We start from the raw sequence: 19,063 nt of genomic DNA on the forward strand, positions 1-19,063 counted from the left end.
TCACAAACAAATCAGTGATTATAAAATTAAAGAAAATATGACTTACAAGGATGATGTCTGGACTGGAACCTCCAAAGCGTGTCTTCCCTTCCCACGTCAGCGTACCCATTGGTGAACGACATGGTGTGCTCAAGGGTGAGGGGCAAGGTGATTTGTTTTGTAGTTTCAGTCCAACCTTGTGGCGATTTAAAGTCTTCAGTAGCTCAGCTGTTTCTTCTGAGCTCATGTTATCGAAGTAGACAGTGGCGCCCACAATCTGGTCACCTATAAATAAAGGGGACAGCAGTCTTTTATACTCAAATAACCAACCTTTTCTAACTTCATACTTAATGATTTGAGAAATGTATTTGTTACCTTCATATACTTTTCCAGAACGTGCTGCCGGTGACTCTCCTTTCACCTCCTTAACAAAGATCTCTCCATCACTTGTTTGTTCAATGGTCAAGCCAGTTTTGTCTGGGCCCTCCCAATCTGGAAAGAGCACCTCCCTGGTTTCCTCCTCTTCAGCCATCTGTCAAACAAATCATGGGTTAAGAGAAATAAACACACTGAGCTGGAAAGCTATATACTCAGTATATGCATTTCCATGGATTGCTATACAGGATGAAATATATAAAATACAAGGGATGCATTGTGACTTTGTAACATACCTTTTGTTTTTGCTTTCCTCTGTTTAAGCTCTAGTGTGATGGAAGCTCAATCTTGGTTTTCCTGCTAAGAGAAGAGATAATAAGATTTAAGACAAAATCATGACAAACAATACATCAATTTATGTTAGCAAGATACTTTCCATTTCAAACTAATTGTACTTATTTCCCCCTTAAGAAAATGTCTAAATTTGTCTGAATTAAACATTTCACAACCTCACTCTAAATAAGTCAGGTTTGTAGGTCTCTGTCGTGAACACTAGATGGTGTGAAAACCCTTTCAGAAAAAACAGTCCCAACCCCTCACCCCCCACACAACCATCAGCTCCCTCCCTCCTGCCTGCTATGTGTTTTGGAAATTTGATTGGAGACAAACCACACCCTGCCCTGAGGAAAGCAGCCCAAACCTGCAACTACACCCCTGCTCCAATGTCAATAGAGAAAACAATGATCGTTAAAGCTTAGCTGCAATGCTTTATTAAAACACACGTAGAGGTGCGGATAAGCATATTAACACCTACACCATTATTTTTTAGCACAAACCCTCTTTCTTTAATGCACATACCCATCAGAAAACAATTGACCAATAATACAATTACTTCATTTGCTCATGTACATAAGCACAATGCACGTCAGGTTGTGTATTATGTCGTTTAGTGGCAGCTACATATCAGTTTTAATCAAGATGGATCATATATTTGCTGTTGTATTCAACTGCATCACAAATTTGTAATTCAGTAAGTAAATGTTTATATTGATTTTGCTGGCCATAATGGAGATCAAAGAATGAATTACTAAACAAGGATGCAATAATTCACTGTATTTATGTCAGCTCCTGTTAAGACAGTTTACAGCTTGGCTTTTCTATATCTGTGCACTGTAGTAAACACATTTTCAGCAATTACAGACATTTGTAAGACGTTATGCCATTCTCAAACCTGCCTCTTCAAACAGGCTGATCTGTCCTACCCATAGGACCACTATCCACAACCCACAATTACACGAAAGAGTCATGTGTCTCTAGCTAGCCAGCAATTGTTCGCACGTTTTTACAAGACAATAATTTGGCATTCACTCACTGTTGTCCAAAGGGACATTTTTCCCTCACATGTTCATCAGGAGAATCTTGGGTTTTAGTGTCTTAATCAAAGATTCTTTGCATGAACATGTAAACTTACGGACCAAAACCCCAAACTTGACATTTAAAGACTATCCCTTCTATCACCCCAACTATTGCCACGCAGCAACTGGTCCGATCAAAACAACAACTACATTTTCAGAGGGTGCAGTGACAACAGATAATCTAATAATAAGTAGAGCTGTGTAAGAAAAGCTGCCTGCTATCCAAAACAACGCAGATCTTTGTTTCCTTCAAAAAGCTATTGTCAATCAGAGTGCTGTAATTGCATCCAATGCTTGAGCATTTGATTTCAGTTTTGTCCGCATTTGATAGCACTGAAACTTTTTGCTGAATTATCTGCAACATGAGACACTTACAAAGCTCTATTATCACAGTAATGCTGAAAGGGAATCATTCTGCTGTTGCCTGGTGCAGCTTAACACATCAAAGTGATCAGCCCTTTAGTAGATTTAGGCAAATTGTCCTTTTGCCTGGCATCAGCAAATAAAAATGCCAAAAGACTACACACTGCATGGCACAAAAGACACAGGAAATGAGTCACAGTGCTGACTGGCTGCCTGTGTTTGTGTGGGATGGACTTGACAACCAGAAACCAAATTAGAAAGGGACAGTTGAAGATTTTTCTTGTAATATCCTTTTTGCTTCAAACTCATTCAAAGCACTGCAAGACACAACTTCGGGGTGATTGGCGGGGATGTCACAAACATCATGTGATTCATAAACACCACTAACAAACAGATTTTGAACTGAGAAGAAATTACTAAAACATTACGAACAAACACAAGGAGAAAACATCTCCTTCTTCAATATCTGCTTCACTTTTTAAGTCGTTAATCTGTTCAGACGTCTCCCCCTCCTCCCCCTCCTCCTCCTCCTCCTCCTCTACAGCTGTAGATGTTTCTGGAAGCAGTCCCATCTCTGAAATTACTAAAAAAAAACCTAAATAACAAGCTGCCCAGGACTTTATACATGGAGAAAGAAACACTTGTTTAAAGGGGTCTGTAACAAGTATTACTCAGTCAACTGCCACCTACCCTACACAATGTTGCCAAACTAATAATAAATACTATTCCAAACAAATAAGACGGTTGGAAGACAACAGCAGTGATGTTTTTGCTCGCTGCATGGGACACCAACAATAATGGATGCATGTAGAGTACAGGTGTGTGTTAGGGCTTGCGATCTGTTTTATCTCCTGTTAACACTGTATTCCTGCCATTAACAAAGCAGATTTTTGATTAGTATTATCAAGCAGGAAGGCCAAGAGATTTGCAAACTAGTCTCTCCAGTTTGCTGGTCCCTGCCCAAGGGCACAACACATGCATTGCACCAATTAACACAAGTCAATAATAGACTGGTCTAGCGTTATTGGGAATACTGGAAAATGCATGCAATGCTTTGAGGTCATATTAAACCCCCTCTCCAAAATAGCTTTCCTGCAGACTCTTAGGACTGAATAACAAGGACCAGGGCTCTGAGAGTGATAATACCAAAGATAGCAAAGTGTTAATGCAAAGATGACGCCAACCACCAGCAGGCATCTACAACCTAATCTCACCTCTCTCTCTATTTCTTGTCCTTCTCCCTCTCTCAGTCTCATTGTGTATTTCAATGTGACTTGACTGAGGCTAGTAAAGTGAATCTACCTGCAAAATTATCTGGATCAAACACAGTTGAGAAGTGTGAGAGAGGAAAGGATAAACAGGATAGCTTTCAGTGCCACAGGCACAATTTTACGCATTTAACTCATGATCAAATTTCACTCAGGTCAACCAACATAACCAGTGATAGTATCTTAAGAGTTCAGAGTATTTGGACCAAACCAATATAAATTGTTTTCCCCATGGGTCACAATGCGGCTCATTTTACACATCCACCTCCTCTTCTGATTCAGTCTGTGGAAACAGACAGAAATAGCTAACAAACTGTTCACATGATCGTGGTTTCCTCACTTGCAGGGCTTGCATAGAAATATGCAGCATTGGTGGGGGCAGGGGGGGGATGAAGCATTTTAACTCTCAAACAAGGCACTTATTATTGTTGGCTGGATGAGGCCTTTAGAAAAAAAAAGACAGGCTCACAGAGGGAAGCGAGGGCAGCATCCATGTGTTTACAAAATTCCCCAAGAGCAAGGGAGAGAAAACACTTTTCTTTTTCATTTCTCGATCCCTCACACAAAGGGATAACCTAAGGACATACTGACTCTCATCCTGTTCTCTTATCCATGTGTTATCATACATAACTGCCTTTCAAATTTAAACTTCTTTCCCACCGCCCACATGTTACCCTTGCTCTGATGCTCTCTGTGATCAAGAGGGAACTACTGTGTTTGAGCAGTCCTTCTCACAGCCTTGACATATCTCTGGCAGCATGCTGCAGGAAGGAGCTGAGGCTCGCAGCAGTATAGGACGGAAGGAAGGAGGGTATAGAGATGGAGGGTTTGAGGAAACGATAAAAAAAAATTAAAGATAGCAAATGAAAAAGTTTAGCAGAACGGTTATGAAACTGTTTCAAGTTAACGGTAAGAGGGGAAAGAAAAAAGCCAAGTGGAAATACGAGGCTAGCGCTGAAGACTTTCCTCAACAGCTTACAAATTGATGCTGTGCAAAGGGCATCAGAAAAATGTAAAGACTTTGTATACTCTTTATAAAACTCAGGCTCAAGCATAAGAATCCCCCTCTTTACACGCTTAGCAATAGCATAACCTTTTATAGAAATAATTGAGGCGGGTAACTTATCAAAGATCATATGGTTAGAAAATATTTGTGTTGTGAACAGATGCTTAATAAGTAAGTCTCTGTTCTTGAGATCATAAGACATGCAGGCAGTCTGACTCAAAGCGCAACATGACAATAAAGCAGTCCTCTATTCTTTCCCGTTCCCTGACATACCTGAGGGTGATGTGACATATTCTTTCATTTAATGAGTGACATCATCCAAAGTACTGTATATCGAAAGAGCAGAAGAGTTTTCTACAAAAGGGAACCATGGATGCAGAGGGAGACCGTTAAGCTTGTTTATCTTTCATGTTTTATTATGGCCTGGTATGTGCTAAGCAAGGGGAGGCGTGGGGACAGCCAGCCAGACAAAAGCTTCTGTTAACTAGAGTGCGACCACAGAGCATTTCTAGATACGCCTCTCTTATGGTCTGTCATCTGCCTGCATACGGTTCGGGTTTAGCATTGCTGCTTTTTCTAGCTTTCCCTCCGCTCCTGAGGAATAAATCGTCCACAGCTGCCGACTACAAACAGTTAAAACAGCGTGAGCTTGGCAGGCTTTTTTCAGAGGGTTGTTTCATAAGAAGGGGAAAGGGGTTCGAGCGGAACAGGTGGCGTCTAGGGGGAGGAAAGAGGGGTGCAAAGAGGACGCACCAGGAGCAGAAGCAGCCAAGTGTCAGGTTTCCACAAGGCAGGCCTGTTCACAGCTGAATGGTGGTGGCGTGACCTCCAGGTTCAAAGGAGGCTTTGCAACAAACATTCCGATAGAGGTTTGGCATCCAGCCGCATAATAGAAGGCTGTTCGAAGGTGACACTGACTAGATGGTCTTGGTGTGGTGTGATGGGTTATAAGAAATCTAGTTTTGAGTCGTGCATGTCTTTAAGTATTTCTAAGAAAGCTTACCTCGGATTGCTCAAGCAAGGCCAAGGGCTTCAGTCTGATGCTGTGCTTCTTTTATTCTTGGCTTCTGTTGACGAAGCAAGATTAGGATTTAGCTAATGTGACAAAGAAAGACTTGAATATAACATTAAATATCTTTTGGCTCCTGTTAAGAAGTTCCAACAAATATCATGGGCAGTACTAAAGAAACCCTGAATTCATCATGCTGCTCTCTTGTGCAGTTACACATTTCAGCATCAGGTAAGGCAGAAACGCATCCTTGTATACAAGTCACGGTTGCATTAAGAGGTGTGTCCCTACATGATGCACAAAGCCATATACTATAACGTGGTTACAGTCAAGCACATTCTCATTGGACCTTCTATGGCCGATTGTAGCCTTCAGAGTCTTTAATAATTAACCACCAAATAGTAGCAGTATTGACCCTGCAGGTAATTATGCAAAAGACTCCTTTTAAGTCAATAAATCCAAGTACTTGTTTGGTGTGGCCTTCACTTGTGGAGATGGGAAGATAAGACGAACACACTATCTAACACACTATCTCCGCAACTGTGTCCAGTTCAGTTTGACGAAACAAGAAAATTAGTTCAAGGGGAATTTAAAAGTATACATACACTAAAATATGCTTTTGAACCCCTCTGCTGTAGTTTAATTTATCTGGTGAGGACTGTGAGACGAGACTGCACTGCAAAGTATCGTATAAAACCAAAGCAGTATAACAGACGCAAATAAAGCAACAGATCACTGATGCAACTGTATACATTATTTGTGTGTTTCTGCATTCCAAGTCAATCTTACTTTTACCCGTTGTGACTAGCCCAAAATCTTACAGGACTTACTAGGATTATTGCTTCAACCCACCGGCATATTGTGAAACAAAGCCTTCCCTTTGTCAGCCCCAGTACAAACAGAACCAGACTTGATGTGTGTACAGACAGGCATCTGCCGGTGGGAACATGTCCCTCTGAAAATTCTTCCGAGACAGCCTCTCCAACCCTGTCATTAACCTCCCCCTCCACAGTCAGCCTTGTTCATTACCTCGTTGAAAATTATGCCCAATAGCTGTGTTTGTGAGGCTCTAAACAGTCGGGGAGAAAGTTAGTTCTCTGGTGAAAAGCTTTGGAAACTCTTTTTTTTTTGCTTTGGAATTCAATGTTGCTGATTGTCTTTTTAGAAGTAGGTTGTATACTGAAATAGATGTGGCATAGCTGAGATAAATGCCGGCCAATAAGGGGTCGTCCTTATGTTTGTGTAGAGAGACTTACGCCACAGCAGCTGTGTACACTATCTAGCCCGTACTCTTGTTACAGAGACGTATTAATCAGACTGCCATGTCGGAAGTTATTCAGGTGAGGGGCTGACTGAAGGACAAACGTATATTCTTCAATGGATCTAAAGGTATTGTGAGATGAGGAGGATTAGTCTTGATCACTGCAGTCTAAAATTTAATTGGAAAAGTGGTGAAAAAGAGCTTATGACTTGTTTTTGGAAGAATTAATGTGATGTAACATCCAGTGGTCTCATGCCCTTAGAATTCTTTACAGTGGCCTTATCTGAGCTCACAAACTAAAAAGATAAGACTCAGGTTGCTTCACCTTTGCAATGCCTTGGTAAGAGCGCACTCATAAACACCAGCGTGTGCATGCACGTCAGGGTCAAGTGTGGTCATCAACAGTGCGGAAAGAAAATACAAACACATGCCGTGTTGAGGAGTAGAAATACCACGGCACAGTCCACGAGGCGGATCGCGTCGCGTTGCCTCTGCGCTCGGCTCGCGGAGGGAGCAGCTCAGTGCACGGCCCCACCCAGGCCTCTAGTCTCACACATTCCTTGATAGAGCCGTCAGGCCAGCTGGAAGGGAGCCCAGCCTCTCCCCACAGTGACTAACTCCAAAGAAATGTCCTCTTTCTTTCTGACTCTGGCTCCAATCTGTGCTGCCCACCCTGCACCCTACCCTGAGTACCCCCCCCCAAACCTCCAGGTTCTGCTCAGATAAACAAGAACACCACGTTCAGTCAAATATGCACGTTTCACAACACCATGTAAACTCTCTCAAATGAAAGCTGAGAAGCAACACAGGATCTCATTTCGCCTTCATTGTCAACATCATTTTTGTTGGCTCCACCTATTTTCCAGGTAGATCCAACACACATAAATCTACTTCTCACTGCTATCACTTTCCTCATCACCTCAGGTGTGTCATCTGCCTCAAGGGAACATACCAAGACTGTTAAATATTTCACTGTCTATCTTTAAGTGGGTCGCAGCACACTGTAAAGTGATCAAAGTAGTTCTAGTCAATCAACCAGGCAAATCCAATCAATTTGGTGAACAGAAAACAGAGAGCAGTGTGTCAATGATTAAAGCTCACTCCTAAGTGAATCAGGCGCAGCAGTGCTGGTGAGCGATAAGATTTGATTATGAACAAATAAAAAGGCCTCAGTGAGGAGAGGGAAAGAGAAGGGAGGCACAGTGACCAAATCAGTCATGTTGCCAAAACAGAATGGACTCCCTGTTCCTTTATCGCCATTGTAGCAAGTACAACAAATACAGAAGGAGACATAGCAGGCCCCAGCGTAGGTTCACTCTCCCCTCAAAAACGCAGATAGGACATGCATGTGTGACGCATATAAAAGGAATGCGCGTCATAATAAATGGTTCTTTTCTGCACTCCATAGTCCACATAGCCGTAAACCACACCACAAGTTCTGCATAAGACCAGAGCCTGCCCACTGACGCCAACTTAGCCTGTTGCTGATTAAACCATTGTGACTTTGGCAGGAGTTTTGCACAAAATGGAAAAATGAAGAAAACTCACAAGATCGCAAACAACAAGAGCAGCGGTTGCTTTAGAGCACGCATCAAGAATGACTTTACTTTCATGTAAATCACATAAAACCTCATGTTCATGTAAGTAAACTAAAGGTTCCATTGTTGTAAAAGGCTGTAAGCACCAGATCACGGCTCCTATCATTACTCATTGTTCTCTACTACACCCCGAGACAGCCGAGAAGGGAGGATCTCACTTTGAATTTCCTCTCTCGAGGTTTCTTCAATTTTTTCCTCATGTGCTCATGTCTTCTCATGAACTAAGAAACTGCTCTGAGACTCTGTAATATCGGGCCATACAAAAGAAAACATTACATTTTTGCAAAAATGAAACAAAACATTTTGTCTGGAGCTGAAGTTGTGAAATGAGAAGTGATTCTGGGGTGGTGCCTACACAACGTTTCAGTGCCAAGAACGTTAAGCAACGGTTAAAAAAAAAAAAAATGGCTCATGAGATGCAGAATAACTTATTGAGGATGCAAATATTAAAACTGGCATAACTAGTTAGCACACAGAGAAAGGGGAGAGGCTAGTTTACACAGATAGATGTCACACGCTCTTAACAGACATTCATAGCAAACTTATCTGGGTCACGCTATTGAACCGCCTAATTTGAACTCAGTTTAATTTCACAATTTAGTCTGGGTTTGTTTCAGTCTTCCGCAGCTGCTGTTGTAACAAGCCCGAATGCAAGTCCAATCATGAAGCGGGAGACACGAAGGTTATGATGAGGTCTAGATGGCACCATAGCAGCAGATTGTATACACAGACATAACATGTGTTAGGCGTGGAACTCGAAGCATAAGCACAGCGTAAGAGAGAGCATTGGATTGTGAAGAGTGCCATCCTCGTCTATCTCGTGCCAGATAAAGCAAATCTAAACAAAGCTGAATGTATTTCTAAATTTACATTCCAAGCTCTGACATTTTGGCTGCCTCATTCCAAATAGTGTTTGTGTAACAGGTGCTGCGCGTCATTCGGTGCGCGGGGGCAACATAATAACATTTCTGGGGCGGTTGGTAGAATGTAAATGGGAGGGCAGGTAGACTGACTTGTGCAGCAACATTTGTGTAAGACGGTTTTTTTTTTCATGATTTAGTGTCGCAGATGTTTGGCAGAGCACTGGCGAAAGTGATTTGCTTATCAGAAAAACAGTTCACACCCTTTTAAAGTCCCATGCTTGCAAAAGTCCCACCAGACTTTAAGCTGCAATAAACAAATCTGGATCGCATGCATGTGCATGGGTGTGACCTACAGGGGTATTATGTGCGCTTGTGATGACTGTATCATCATACTTCTTAAATCACTATTTCTCAAGGCGAGTAATGCTGATGATAGGTGCTTCCCAGTGCACACTGAGGACAGGCTGAAACATTCCAAAGCGGCGCTGGATGGATGAGAAGGGAGTGGCTGCATAGAAAGACTTTCTAAAATGGCACTCTACAGTTAGATGTTTATTTGCAGCTGGAGGAACATTAAACTTCCCTCACTGAAACTGCTGTTGTTTTATGTAAGCAATCTGTAGGTGAACATCAGGATGACTGAGAGCCCAACCTTGCCTCGAAGTGTGAAAATAAATAAGCTACAGTTTGATTACAATCACCCGTCCTTCCTTCAGCTAACTTAATACGTCCACCTCCCTATTTTCGCCTCCCCACGCGGTCCCTCCTTCCAACCACCCACTCAACAAACCCATGAGGAAATGGCAGAGGAAGTGTGCTCGAGACCAGTTTCTTTCCGTTTCACAGTGGCACGGCTGACTAACACCGCTCCTCGCGTCTGTCCTGTCAGTCACCGGGGCGAGAATATATAGTGCTTCTGTGATAAATATCTTAACACGGTTTAGCTAACAGGCACAAGGCACGTCCTTTTCTCCAGGCTAGCAAGAAGTGCTGTTTGTCATACTGCCGGCAAGCGCAGCAAAATTAGTGACAGTTTGTGCACGTCGGCTGTCATGACTGAGCGAGATTTGATCAATGAGGCTTCTTCAAAAAATGTACAGTGTGGTTTCTGGAATACCATACGTCTCACTCTGCCGAAGGTTACAGCATAATGTAGCCTCTGTTCTGCTGCATTGGTTGACAGTGCAGGAATTTAAGCAAACAGAATCCGCCCCAGGCCAAGATGAGGGCATATTAACCGACAAACCTCTAAGCTACTGACAGTCAGGAACCAGTTGTGAAAGTTTCAGCGCTTGAAATATATGATCCATATTTATTATGTTTGTATAGGTTTATACCTGTGCTTAGCAAAACTTCACACGTGCGGTCACATTTAACACAGTCTTCGGGGCATATATTTCCTGAGTAAAACATGAATATTTCAAATGCTAAGAATGTTTAACAAGTAATATCTCAAATAATGACTTCCCACCCAAACACCTTTTAGCCTTGTGTTACCATTTGAAGAAGTGTGCGTCACAATCAATCACCTTGACAAGAGCAATTTGAAAAATGCCATGTCATTTACAGCTGTGGGGCGCTCGCCACGAGGTAAGTGCGACTTGTGTTAAAGACCGTGCAGAGGAAGCGAAAAGCAGCTCTCGCTTACACTGCACTGAAATGATTTTTGGGTGTGGCAGGAGGGAGCTGCTGAGGACAAGCAACGACACACACATACAGGAAAAATTGACTTTCAACCGAGATTCAACAAAGGATAATACCTGGTCTGCTTCTTCCTCACCTTTAACAAAAACACATCGAACGCAGACAGGATTATGTGATGATACACACACCTGGACAGATGCAGCTTATGCTTTAAATGCGTTCGTAAGTCAGGCAGACTAATGTCTCAACTTTTCGGGCACATTAAATTTGTTTCTCTCTTTCTCCAAATGTGCGAAGCCTAAGCTCCCCCCTCTAAGCCCCAAACCTGGTTTCAATTAGCTTGTCTTTCCAAACCACTACATTCCATTACTCCCCTCCTCGCCCCCGCCCCGCCCATCCCCCCTCACTCCCTGACTTTCTTTCCCCGTCTTCCTCCCTGCTTCACCCCCTCCCTCTCTCCTCCCCTGCACACTCTGGCCCTGAGCCCAGGTTAAGACACCCAAGGTAAAAGAAAGTCAGAGAAATCACCTACATCCAAGAATTCAAGATTAAATTATATACATGCCGAGGTGATAGTTCAACTTTGTCTAACGCAGCACAGGCTCAGAAGAAGGTACATCTTTTTAAAACCCGTCCATATCATATCAGGGACCTTCAGACAAGTTCAACGCATTCCACAACAGCAAACTGCATTATAAAGATTTTCATAACCCAAGATGACTCATAATTAAACATCAAACTTCGGAACAGTGGAAAAGTTCTCATCAGTACTTTTTATATTGCTCAAACCCCTTTAAAACAGCATAAAGCGCTTTTCTATGTGTTTGTAATGACCCACAGTGACGGCCGTCTGCAGCATGTATGGGTTTTTTTCCTTTTTTCTTTTTGGCTGTAAAGGGTGTGCCTCTGTGAGGAGACAGCGAAGCAAGAAGGGAGGGAGAAAAAAAAGGAGGGGGTGGAGGGAGGTGAAGGAGAGGAATCCACACCCTAGCTGGCTGCTGCGGCCTCTCAATGGGGAAGTAAAGCTACTTTAACTTTTTTTAAAAGTCTCAGCAAAGGGCGTTAGAGATAAGAGTAACACCTGAACGATAACATCAAAGCAAACAACATGACCCTTTAATCTCTCCACTGCTTTCTCTATTCAACTTTTAATGCAGTGTGTAGGATATTCCAGCTCTAAACAAAAGTCTGCTATCCCAAAGACTGGGGATTACGTGTATGCAAAAGACATCCACGTTGCACAACAGTCCAATCACTACACAAACAGAGTGATTTTGGGTGTAACCTCTTAAGTCTAAAATCATAATTTGATACACTTTCTTTCTAGCACTCATCCGCACGTTGGATAAGAAAAACTTTTGCTGCACTTGGAGGAAAAGTGAAGTGCGCAACTCTCTCTGCATTCATGTGGTAGCTGCGGGTACACACCCACTTCTCATGTCCTGTGCTATTTTAAATCAGCATTTAAAACTTAGGATGGTCACAAAAAATCACTTCACCACTTAAAAACACTAAAGTCATAATACATGTTTTCTCTTCATGAAAAGAACTCCTGTATCTAAACTTTTCCTCAGGAAAAAACCGTAGGATGCCACAGGAGATAACCACATGTAATAAAGTAGGACAAAGTGACTGTAATCTTCCCACTGATACACACGCTCGCCATAAAGCTCAATGGAATATCACAGCAATGTTGTACAGATAACTTTTTTAAAAGTTAGCAGCTTATACTAAGGCAGACTCATTGAAGTTCATTTGCTTTGTTTCAGCACCATTAAGTTTGAAGCCAACATTTTTCACTCAGAAAAAAAAGTTTACAAAAAGCATTTAATTCAGTTACAGAAAAGAATAAAAGTGCATATCTACCTGTGCGCAGTCGGAGCGCTCAAGAAGCCTCACACCAGCTTGAGCATCCTTGAAAACGTGTCCTCTCCCCTTCTCCCCAGCCCAAGAAAGAGCACTTCTTCCAGTCACAACCTCGCAGTGTGTCAGGATTCTGTCACTCTTTTCCTATTTCTTGATCAACGAAATTTCCAGGGCGTTTTCTGCCCCCTCTCTCCCTCCCTCCCTCCTCTTCTGAAAGTTGATTTAAACTTCTTTTTTTCTGTGTGGCTGCTCCTCTGGGCTGAGCAGAGTGCTTGAACAGGGAGCTGGGTAGGGCTCCTGGTTTGCAGAGGGAGGGGAATGCCGGGGAGGGGACCGGTGCGAGGGAGTGGCTCTCTGCAGCCTTGGGACCACCCACTGCTTCACAGAGGGCTCCGATGAAATGCAACAGGAAAAGTAACTTAGAAGAAGTAAAAAGAGATGTCAATTCACAATATTCTATCTACATTTAATGTCTAAATGTGGCTACATTTATCACCAAGCTGTTTGCTCTTTTGACGCATGCTTTCATCAAAAGTTGTTATAATGTCGAAGTGAGCAACAAAGAAATAAACTTTACAAAGTTTTCCTTTTTTTTCCTTGTTTCCCGTTTTAGCACAAGACTGAAGTACAGAGATTAACACACCACTAAATGAGTATCACATGATGGAATGACATAAACATGTCATTACAGCATTCACAATACTGTACACAAACTGACACAAAGTTATCATTAACAAAATGACTCAGGAGTGAGTCCCTCACTTACATACAAAAGGCAAAGTGTGTGAGCTCAGATTGTCAAATGTTTTGTTATAACAATGCCCACCATGAACCGGGTCTCACTGCAGCAGCCCTGTTTTACGCAGTTATTCCACTACAGCGCCTTAATGAAGCGCCGCCATGATGCCGCCTTTATCCTCTTACATAATCAAACAATGCTGTCATATTGCTGTGGGATTTTACTCAGTGTTGTGGAAGCAACAGGCGCGACATGTAAACAAACAGTGCAAGCTTCACATATGGACACGTGCCAGTTTAAATGTCAAAATCACACACTGATTACGCTTTCTCACCAAAATTAATGCGTTGACGTGGGTTTTTCAGACCCGAGAAGACCTGCTTATAGATGCCGATTGTCTCTTTTCCCATTGCCAGTGAAGTATCCTGCTTTCGGCCTTTTTTCTGCTGTGTCACCATCTGACGTCACAAACGCACTGGAAACAGGGTTAGAGAACAGTGAAGATGTTACAGTGGTTAGGTCTTTATTGTATCTATTTCTCATTGAGTCTATTTATCAAACTCGGTGGCGACAAATATGGAACGATGTTCGAGTGGTGCTTGGACGGAGATGTGCGGAATTTGTAGCGGAGATTAGCGTGACGACTCAGGTTTTGTGTTCCCATCAATGCCGATCGGAGCGATAATTACCCGGGTCTACCACAGAGTCATTTGACCGGGTCTGAATGCCGATTGCCTTTCCCACTAAGCAAAAACCCACCAGTGGGAAAAGGGCTTGAGACAGCAATATGACAGCACTGTTTGGTTCAGTGTTAAAGTATGAAGGCAGCATAATGGCGGAGCTTGTTGGGGCACTGTTGCAGAACCTCTGTGTGAAATAGTCTTCCGTGTTTTACGTTCAACTATTCTAAGTCAATTTGGGATTTTAAAAGTATTTAAGGTTTTCAGCGCATGATTCACATAGTTGATCATTTTTCTTTTTTTTATTTAAGTTATAAACAATAGGAAGCTATTGTAACAGTAGCTAATCTCATTGTCAGTCAGTAAAACCCTCTTCCCTTGAGGATTTGTAACAGCCACATGCAACAGTGTCACATGAAAGATTTTTAACGGAACTCTTATGTTGTAGCTATATTCCTCCTACAGTCTGTTGTTATAACAAGAAATTTAAGAATACATTAGAGAGCCATGATGTACTAAATGATGTTCCAGTTTTCCTCCTGCTCTGCACATTTCCGCTGGCACAGAGGCACAGGCTTTGTCTCTACAAGCTCTGATGCAGGGCCAGCCAAAGTAAACAGGGCCCTGCCTAACTCATCTCCAATATTGTATTGTGCTGTGCTGTATTGGAGAATATTATTTAGTTTACGCTTTTATCTCAATACATTACACATACACATAAGAGTTATTAGCTGAATGTGTCTGTGTGTCTGTTTTAGTGTTTTGGAGAAATAAAAGAAGAAAAAGTATGAGCTGTTGTGACAGAGACATATTGGGGCGGTGCCTCAGACAAATCCAGCCAGGATTACTGATAACATTACCAGCTAATCCATTATAACACGAGTTGTGACTCCAAAAAAGTTTTAGGATAGTGATTCCCAGCCTTCCCAACCATTCATCCAGGTCTTTAGCCGTGTATTTCAACCACTTATCCATTATTGTTAGCTGGCTATTTCAACTGTTAGTCAACCATAACTTCAAGCTATACAGCCATTACTGTTTGCTCTGTTATCGAAACATTTAATTAACTTAAGCCATCTGTTTCAAATGTTAATCCATTACCTATGGCTATTTAGCGTTTCACCATCACTCTTGGCTAGCTATTTCAACTGGTTATCCATTGTTATTTTTAGCTACTTTTAACATCATTTAATATCATCCATGTCTTTTAGCTGTCCCTTTTAACATTTTATCCATTACTTTTAGCTAGCTATTTCAACTGTTTTATATCTCTCACTTCTTACCATTTTAACCTTTTAGCCATTACTTTTAGCTAGCTATTTCAACTGTTTTTTTTATCGCTCACTTCTTAACATTTCAACATTTTAGCCATTACTTTTAGCTAGCTATTTCAACTGTTTTACATCTCTCACTTCTTACCATTTTAACCTTTTAGCCATTACTGTTAGCTAGCTATTTCAACTGTTTTTTTTATCGCTCACTTCTTAACATTTCAACATTTTAGCCATTACTTTTAGCTAGCTATTTCAACTGTTTTATATCTCTCACTCCTTACCATTTTAACCTTTTAGCCATTACTGTTAGCTAGCTATTTCAAAGTGTTATCCATTACTTTTAGCTAGCTATTTCAACTGTTTTATATCTCTCACTTCTTACCATTTTAACCTTTTAGCCATTACTTTTAGCTAGCTATTTCAACTGTTTTTTTTATCGCTCACTTCTTAACATTTCAACATTTTAGCCATTACTTTTAGCTAGCTATTTCAACTGTTTTATATCTCTCACTTCTTACCATTTTAACCTTTTAGCCATTACTTTTAGCTAGCTATTTCAACTGTTTTTTTTATCGCTCACTTCTTAACATTTCAACATTTTAGCCATTACTTTTAGCTAGCTATTTCAACTGTTTTACATCTCTCACTTCTTACCATTTTAACCTTTTAGCCATTACTGTTAGCTAGCTATTTCAACTGTTTTTTTTATCGCTCACTTCTTAACATTTCAACATTTTAGCCATTACTTTTAGCTAGCTATTTCAACTGTTTTATATCTCTCACTCCTTACCATTTTAACCTTTTAGCCATTACTGTTAGCTAGCTATTTCAAAGTGTTATCCATTACTTTTAGCTAGCTATTTCCACTGTTTTATAACTCTCACTTCTTACCATTTTAACCTTTTAGCCATTACTTTTAGCTAGCTATTTCAACTGTTTTACATCTCTCACTTCTTACCATTTTAACCTTTTAGCCATTACTTTTAGCTAGCTATTTCAACTGTTTTATATCTCTCACTCCTTACCATTTTAACCTTTTAGCCATTACTGTTAGCTAGCTATTTCAAAGTGTTATCCATTACTGTTAGCTAGCTATTTTAACTGTTTGTCTCTCACTTCTAACCAGTCCAATCATTTATCCTTAAGCTTTTACCTGTATGTATATCAAACATTACTTCTTTATATTTTAACAATTTTTTCATTACTTTTAAGTAGCCATTTCAATTGTTTATCCATTACTACTATGGAACTGTGTATCTATTACTTTAAGCTATCCATTTAAACCATAAATCCATTATCCTGACTATTTAGACCTAGCTAAGCTCGCTTGCTAGCTACTTTTCACACACTCAATCCCAACTGGCTGTACATTTTAAGTGGAGATGAGTAAGCGGTTGGCAAACTCTAAGTTATGAAGATATGCTAAAGGAAATCATAGTTTGCTAATTAGACAATTTGCTCTACAGAATGACAGAATTCTATATGTGGTTAAGCTGACTAGTTTCGTAGATTTTTTAGGAAAATCTAAAAGCTAAGATAGCTTGCGAAACATAGCCTAGAGCACTCACCGATTGCTTGCACACACCTTTGATGTTGGTTGAGAGGCGGGTGACCATAACAAACTGTGTATCACCACTGCCACCGTCTTCTCCTCAGGAAAAAGCCAACAACAGTCCTGCCTCCTCTACATGGGCTGCCACAACTATATCAGTGTATGACAGTGAAACAAGCTAACAAGCCAGGAATGGTGAGTGCAAACCAGGTTAGATGCCACTAACATGTTAAGTGATTGAGGTATATAACAGAAAGCTAGCTAACTCTAGCTAAGCCCCCATGCCCCTTATCACCCATGATTTTAAGCCTTAAATTAATTGAAAAAAGGTAAATTATATAAAAATTAAACCCCAGTACAGCTGTCATGAGTGGGATAATTAGCTATATAGACTAAACTATTATTTGCAGCAGGCATTAAAAATGTTCATCCCAGTTTTTGACACTGTTTTGACTTTTTTTTTTAAGCACCGGAGGGTTGACGCTTGATTGCAACACATGATATTTCGGTGTAACAGCTAACTCAACAAGGGGACAATTTATTTAATTAACGCCATAATTTCAGCTGAGACTTTTTCCTTAATTAGTTGGGCTACTTTATAATCTTTTGTTAAATCCCCTGACAACAGCAGAAAAAAATCCTGCTTATATGATATATATGTGACAGCATGTCATGTGGTATAACGATGTACCTTTACATTATTTATGTGTGTTCTTCTCCACCTCTCCCAACAATGTTTGGAGTCCTTGAAACACCCCTTATATCCTCATCAATATGTCACACCCGTGCTCAGTGAGGTGAAATAGCAAACATGCAGGGAGTAGTGCAAACACAGAGGAGGTTACTGCGTGGCTTTGAAGGGATCGAACAGGGAGTGGCACACACACACACTGGAACATGCGCAGACACATACTTTAATGTACCACATTACACCGCTGTGAGTCAAGACAGCTCTGATTTTGTGTTCTCTAAAAAACAGGGTGCAGCCCTCCGACAAAAAGAAGAAGACTCTTTGTTCGTGTGTGTGCACGTGTGTGTGTATACGTCCGTAATTGTGCTCGTGCTGAGATAAAAGTGAGCGAGTAACACCAACCATGTGCAAGATAAGCAGAGACCATAAAGAGCGCTGCATGACGCGCGGTATTGCTTATTCTTTCCACAGCCGCGGTGTTTTGAATAAACAATGTTAAAGGACAGAGAAAATGTTTCGAAACTTAAACAGAACTGCAGGGCCAAGAAAGTTTGAAAGACATATTTTGTGAGTGCGTAGGTGGACAACATTTATTACATCATTGTACTGCTTGCAGAGATAATTTATAAGGTCCACATGTCGTCTTAAATGCTGCTTTTTGACTAAATGAAATAGATAGAATCATTTAAAAGGGATCACTATCCTCATCTAATGTCCTACTACCTACCTGTTTGCTCAGCTCCTTGCAGGTTTGACTTTTTGCCACTGAGGTGTGGCCCTTGTTGCTTTTGAAGTACAGTTTCTGCTTAGAGCAATTGCTGCTTCCAGACAGACAACTCCTATGATGTGTGCGCACGTAAACAGCAGGATGCCTGTTCGAACTGTGAGCTCTTCAACAACCTTTATGCAGGTTTTGAATGTTTATGGTCACATAACAACCCCACAGTAAACACTCTCGCTGCTAGCTTTCACTTTACTACTCAGAAGGACCATGTTTGTGCACTTTTACTATTACCCAAGAGCTCTTTCTTGCACTGAGGGGTCAACTGAGGTAAAAGTCTGTGTTATTCTTTGATTTAACTGTATTTAATCCAAAAACATCTGCCGCAGGTGTTTGAAGATAATGCTGATAGACACACGTAAGGTGTTTGAGATGTATAGGTTGAGGTATAGCAATAAAACAGAACATTATGGAGATGTCTCGACTGTTTTGCATATCCAGTGCATGTTTTTCACAAGCTGAATCCCCTATGACTGTCACGGTTATGTGGCAGGTCACTTTAGTTGAATACTAGGATATGTGGGAATGGGTGTGTTTCCTGGTCCTAGGTGTGTCAGCCAGTGTGAACCAGCGCAAATAGCTTGGCTCAGACGAGCGATGACTCACAGCCCATGACTACAATGAAAACAGGGCAGCTCAGACTGTACAGCAGAGGAAAATCAGAGGATTAGACGGGGATGGACGCTTGAATGTGTGTGT

General features: G+C 41.2%; 1 protein-coding gene across 9 annotated transcripts in view; it reads right to left on the bottom strand.

The window, feature by feature from the left end:
- ahnak (AHNAK nucleoprotein) overlaps positions 1-12,901 on the bottom strand; it is a 33,413-nt gene extending 20,512 nt beyond the window's left edge. For 6 of the 9 annotated variants that reach the window (XM_069669399.1, XM_069669400.1, XM_069669401.1 and 3 more), the window contains exons 1-4: positions 12,648-12,901; positions 651-714; positions 355-511; positions 47-264 (exon numbers count right to left, since the gene is read on the bottom strand). In XM_069669399.1, the coding sequence (XP_069525500.1) occupies positions 47-264; positions 355-511 (375 nt within the window). In that variant the 5' untranslated portion in view covers positions 651-714; positions 12,648-12,901. Of the gene's footprint in view, positions 1-46; positions 265-354; positions 512-650; positions 715-5,409; positions 5,474-12,647 lie in introns of all 9 variants that reach the window. The other 3 variants (XM_069669397.1, XM_069669396.1, XM_069669398.1) reach the window with 3 other exon arrangements.
- Between the last annotated feature and the right edge of the window lie 6,162 nt (positions 12,902-19,063).

Source organism: Semicossyphus pulcher, unplaced genomic scaffold (assembly GCF_022749685.1).
Source record: "Semicossyphus pulcher isolate SPU_LCO1_2020_fin unplaced genomic scaffold, fSemPul1.0.p SCAF_2, whole genome shotgun sequence".
Taxonomy (NCBI): Eukaryota; Metazoa; Chordata; class Actinopteri; order Labriformes; family Labridae; genus Semicossyphus; species Semicossyphus pulcher.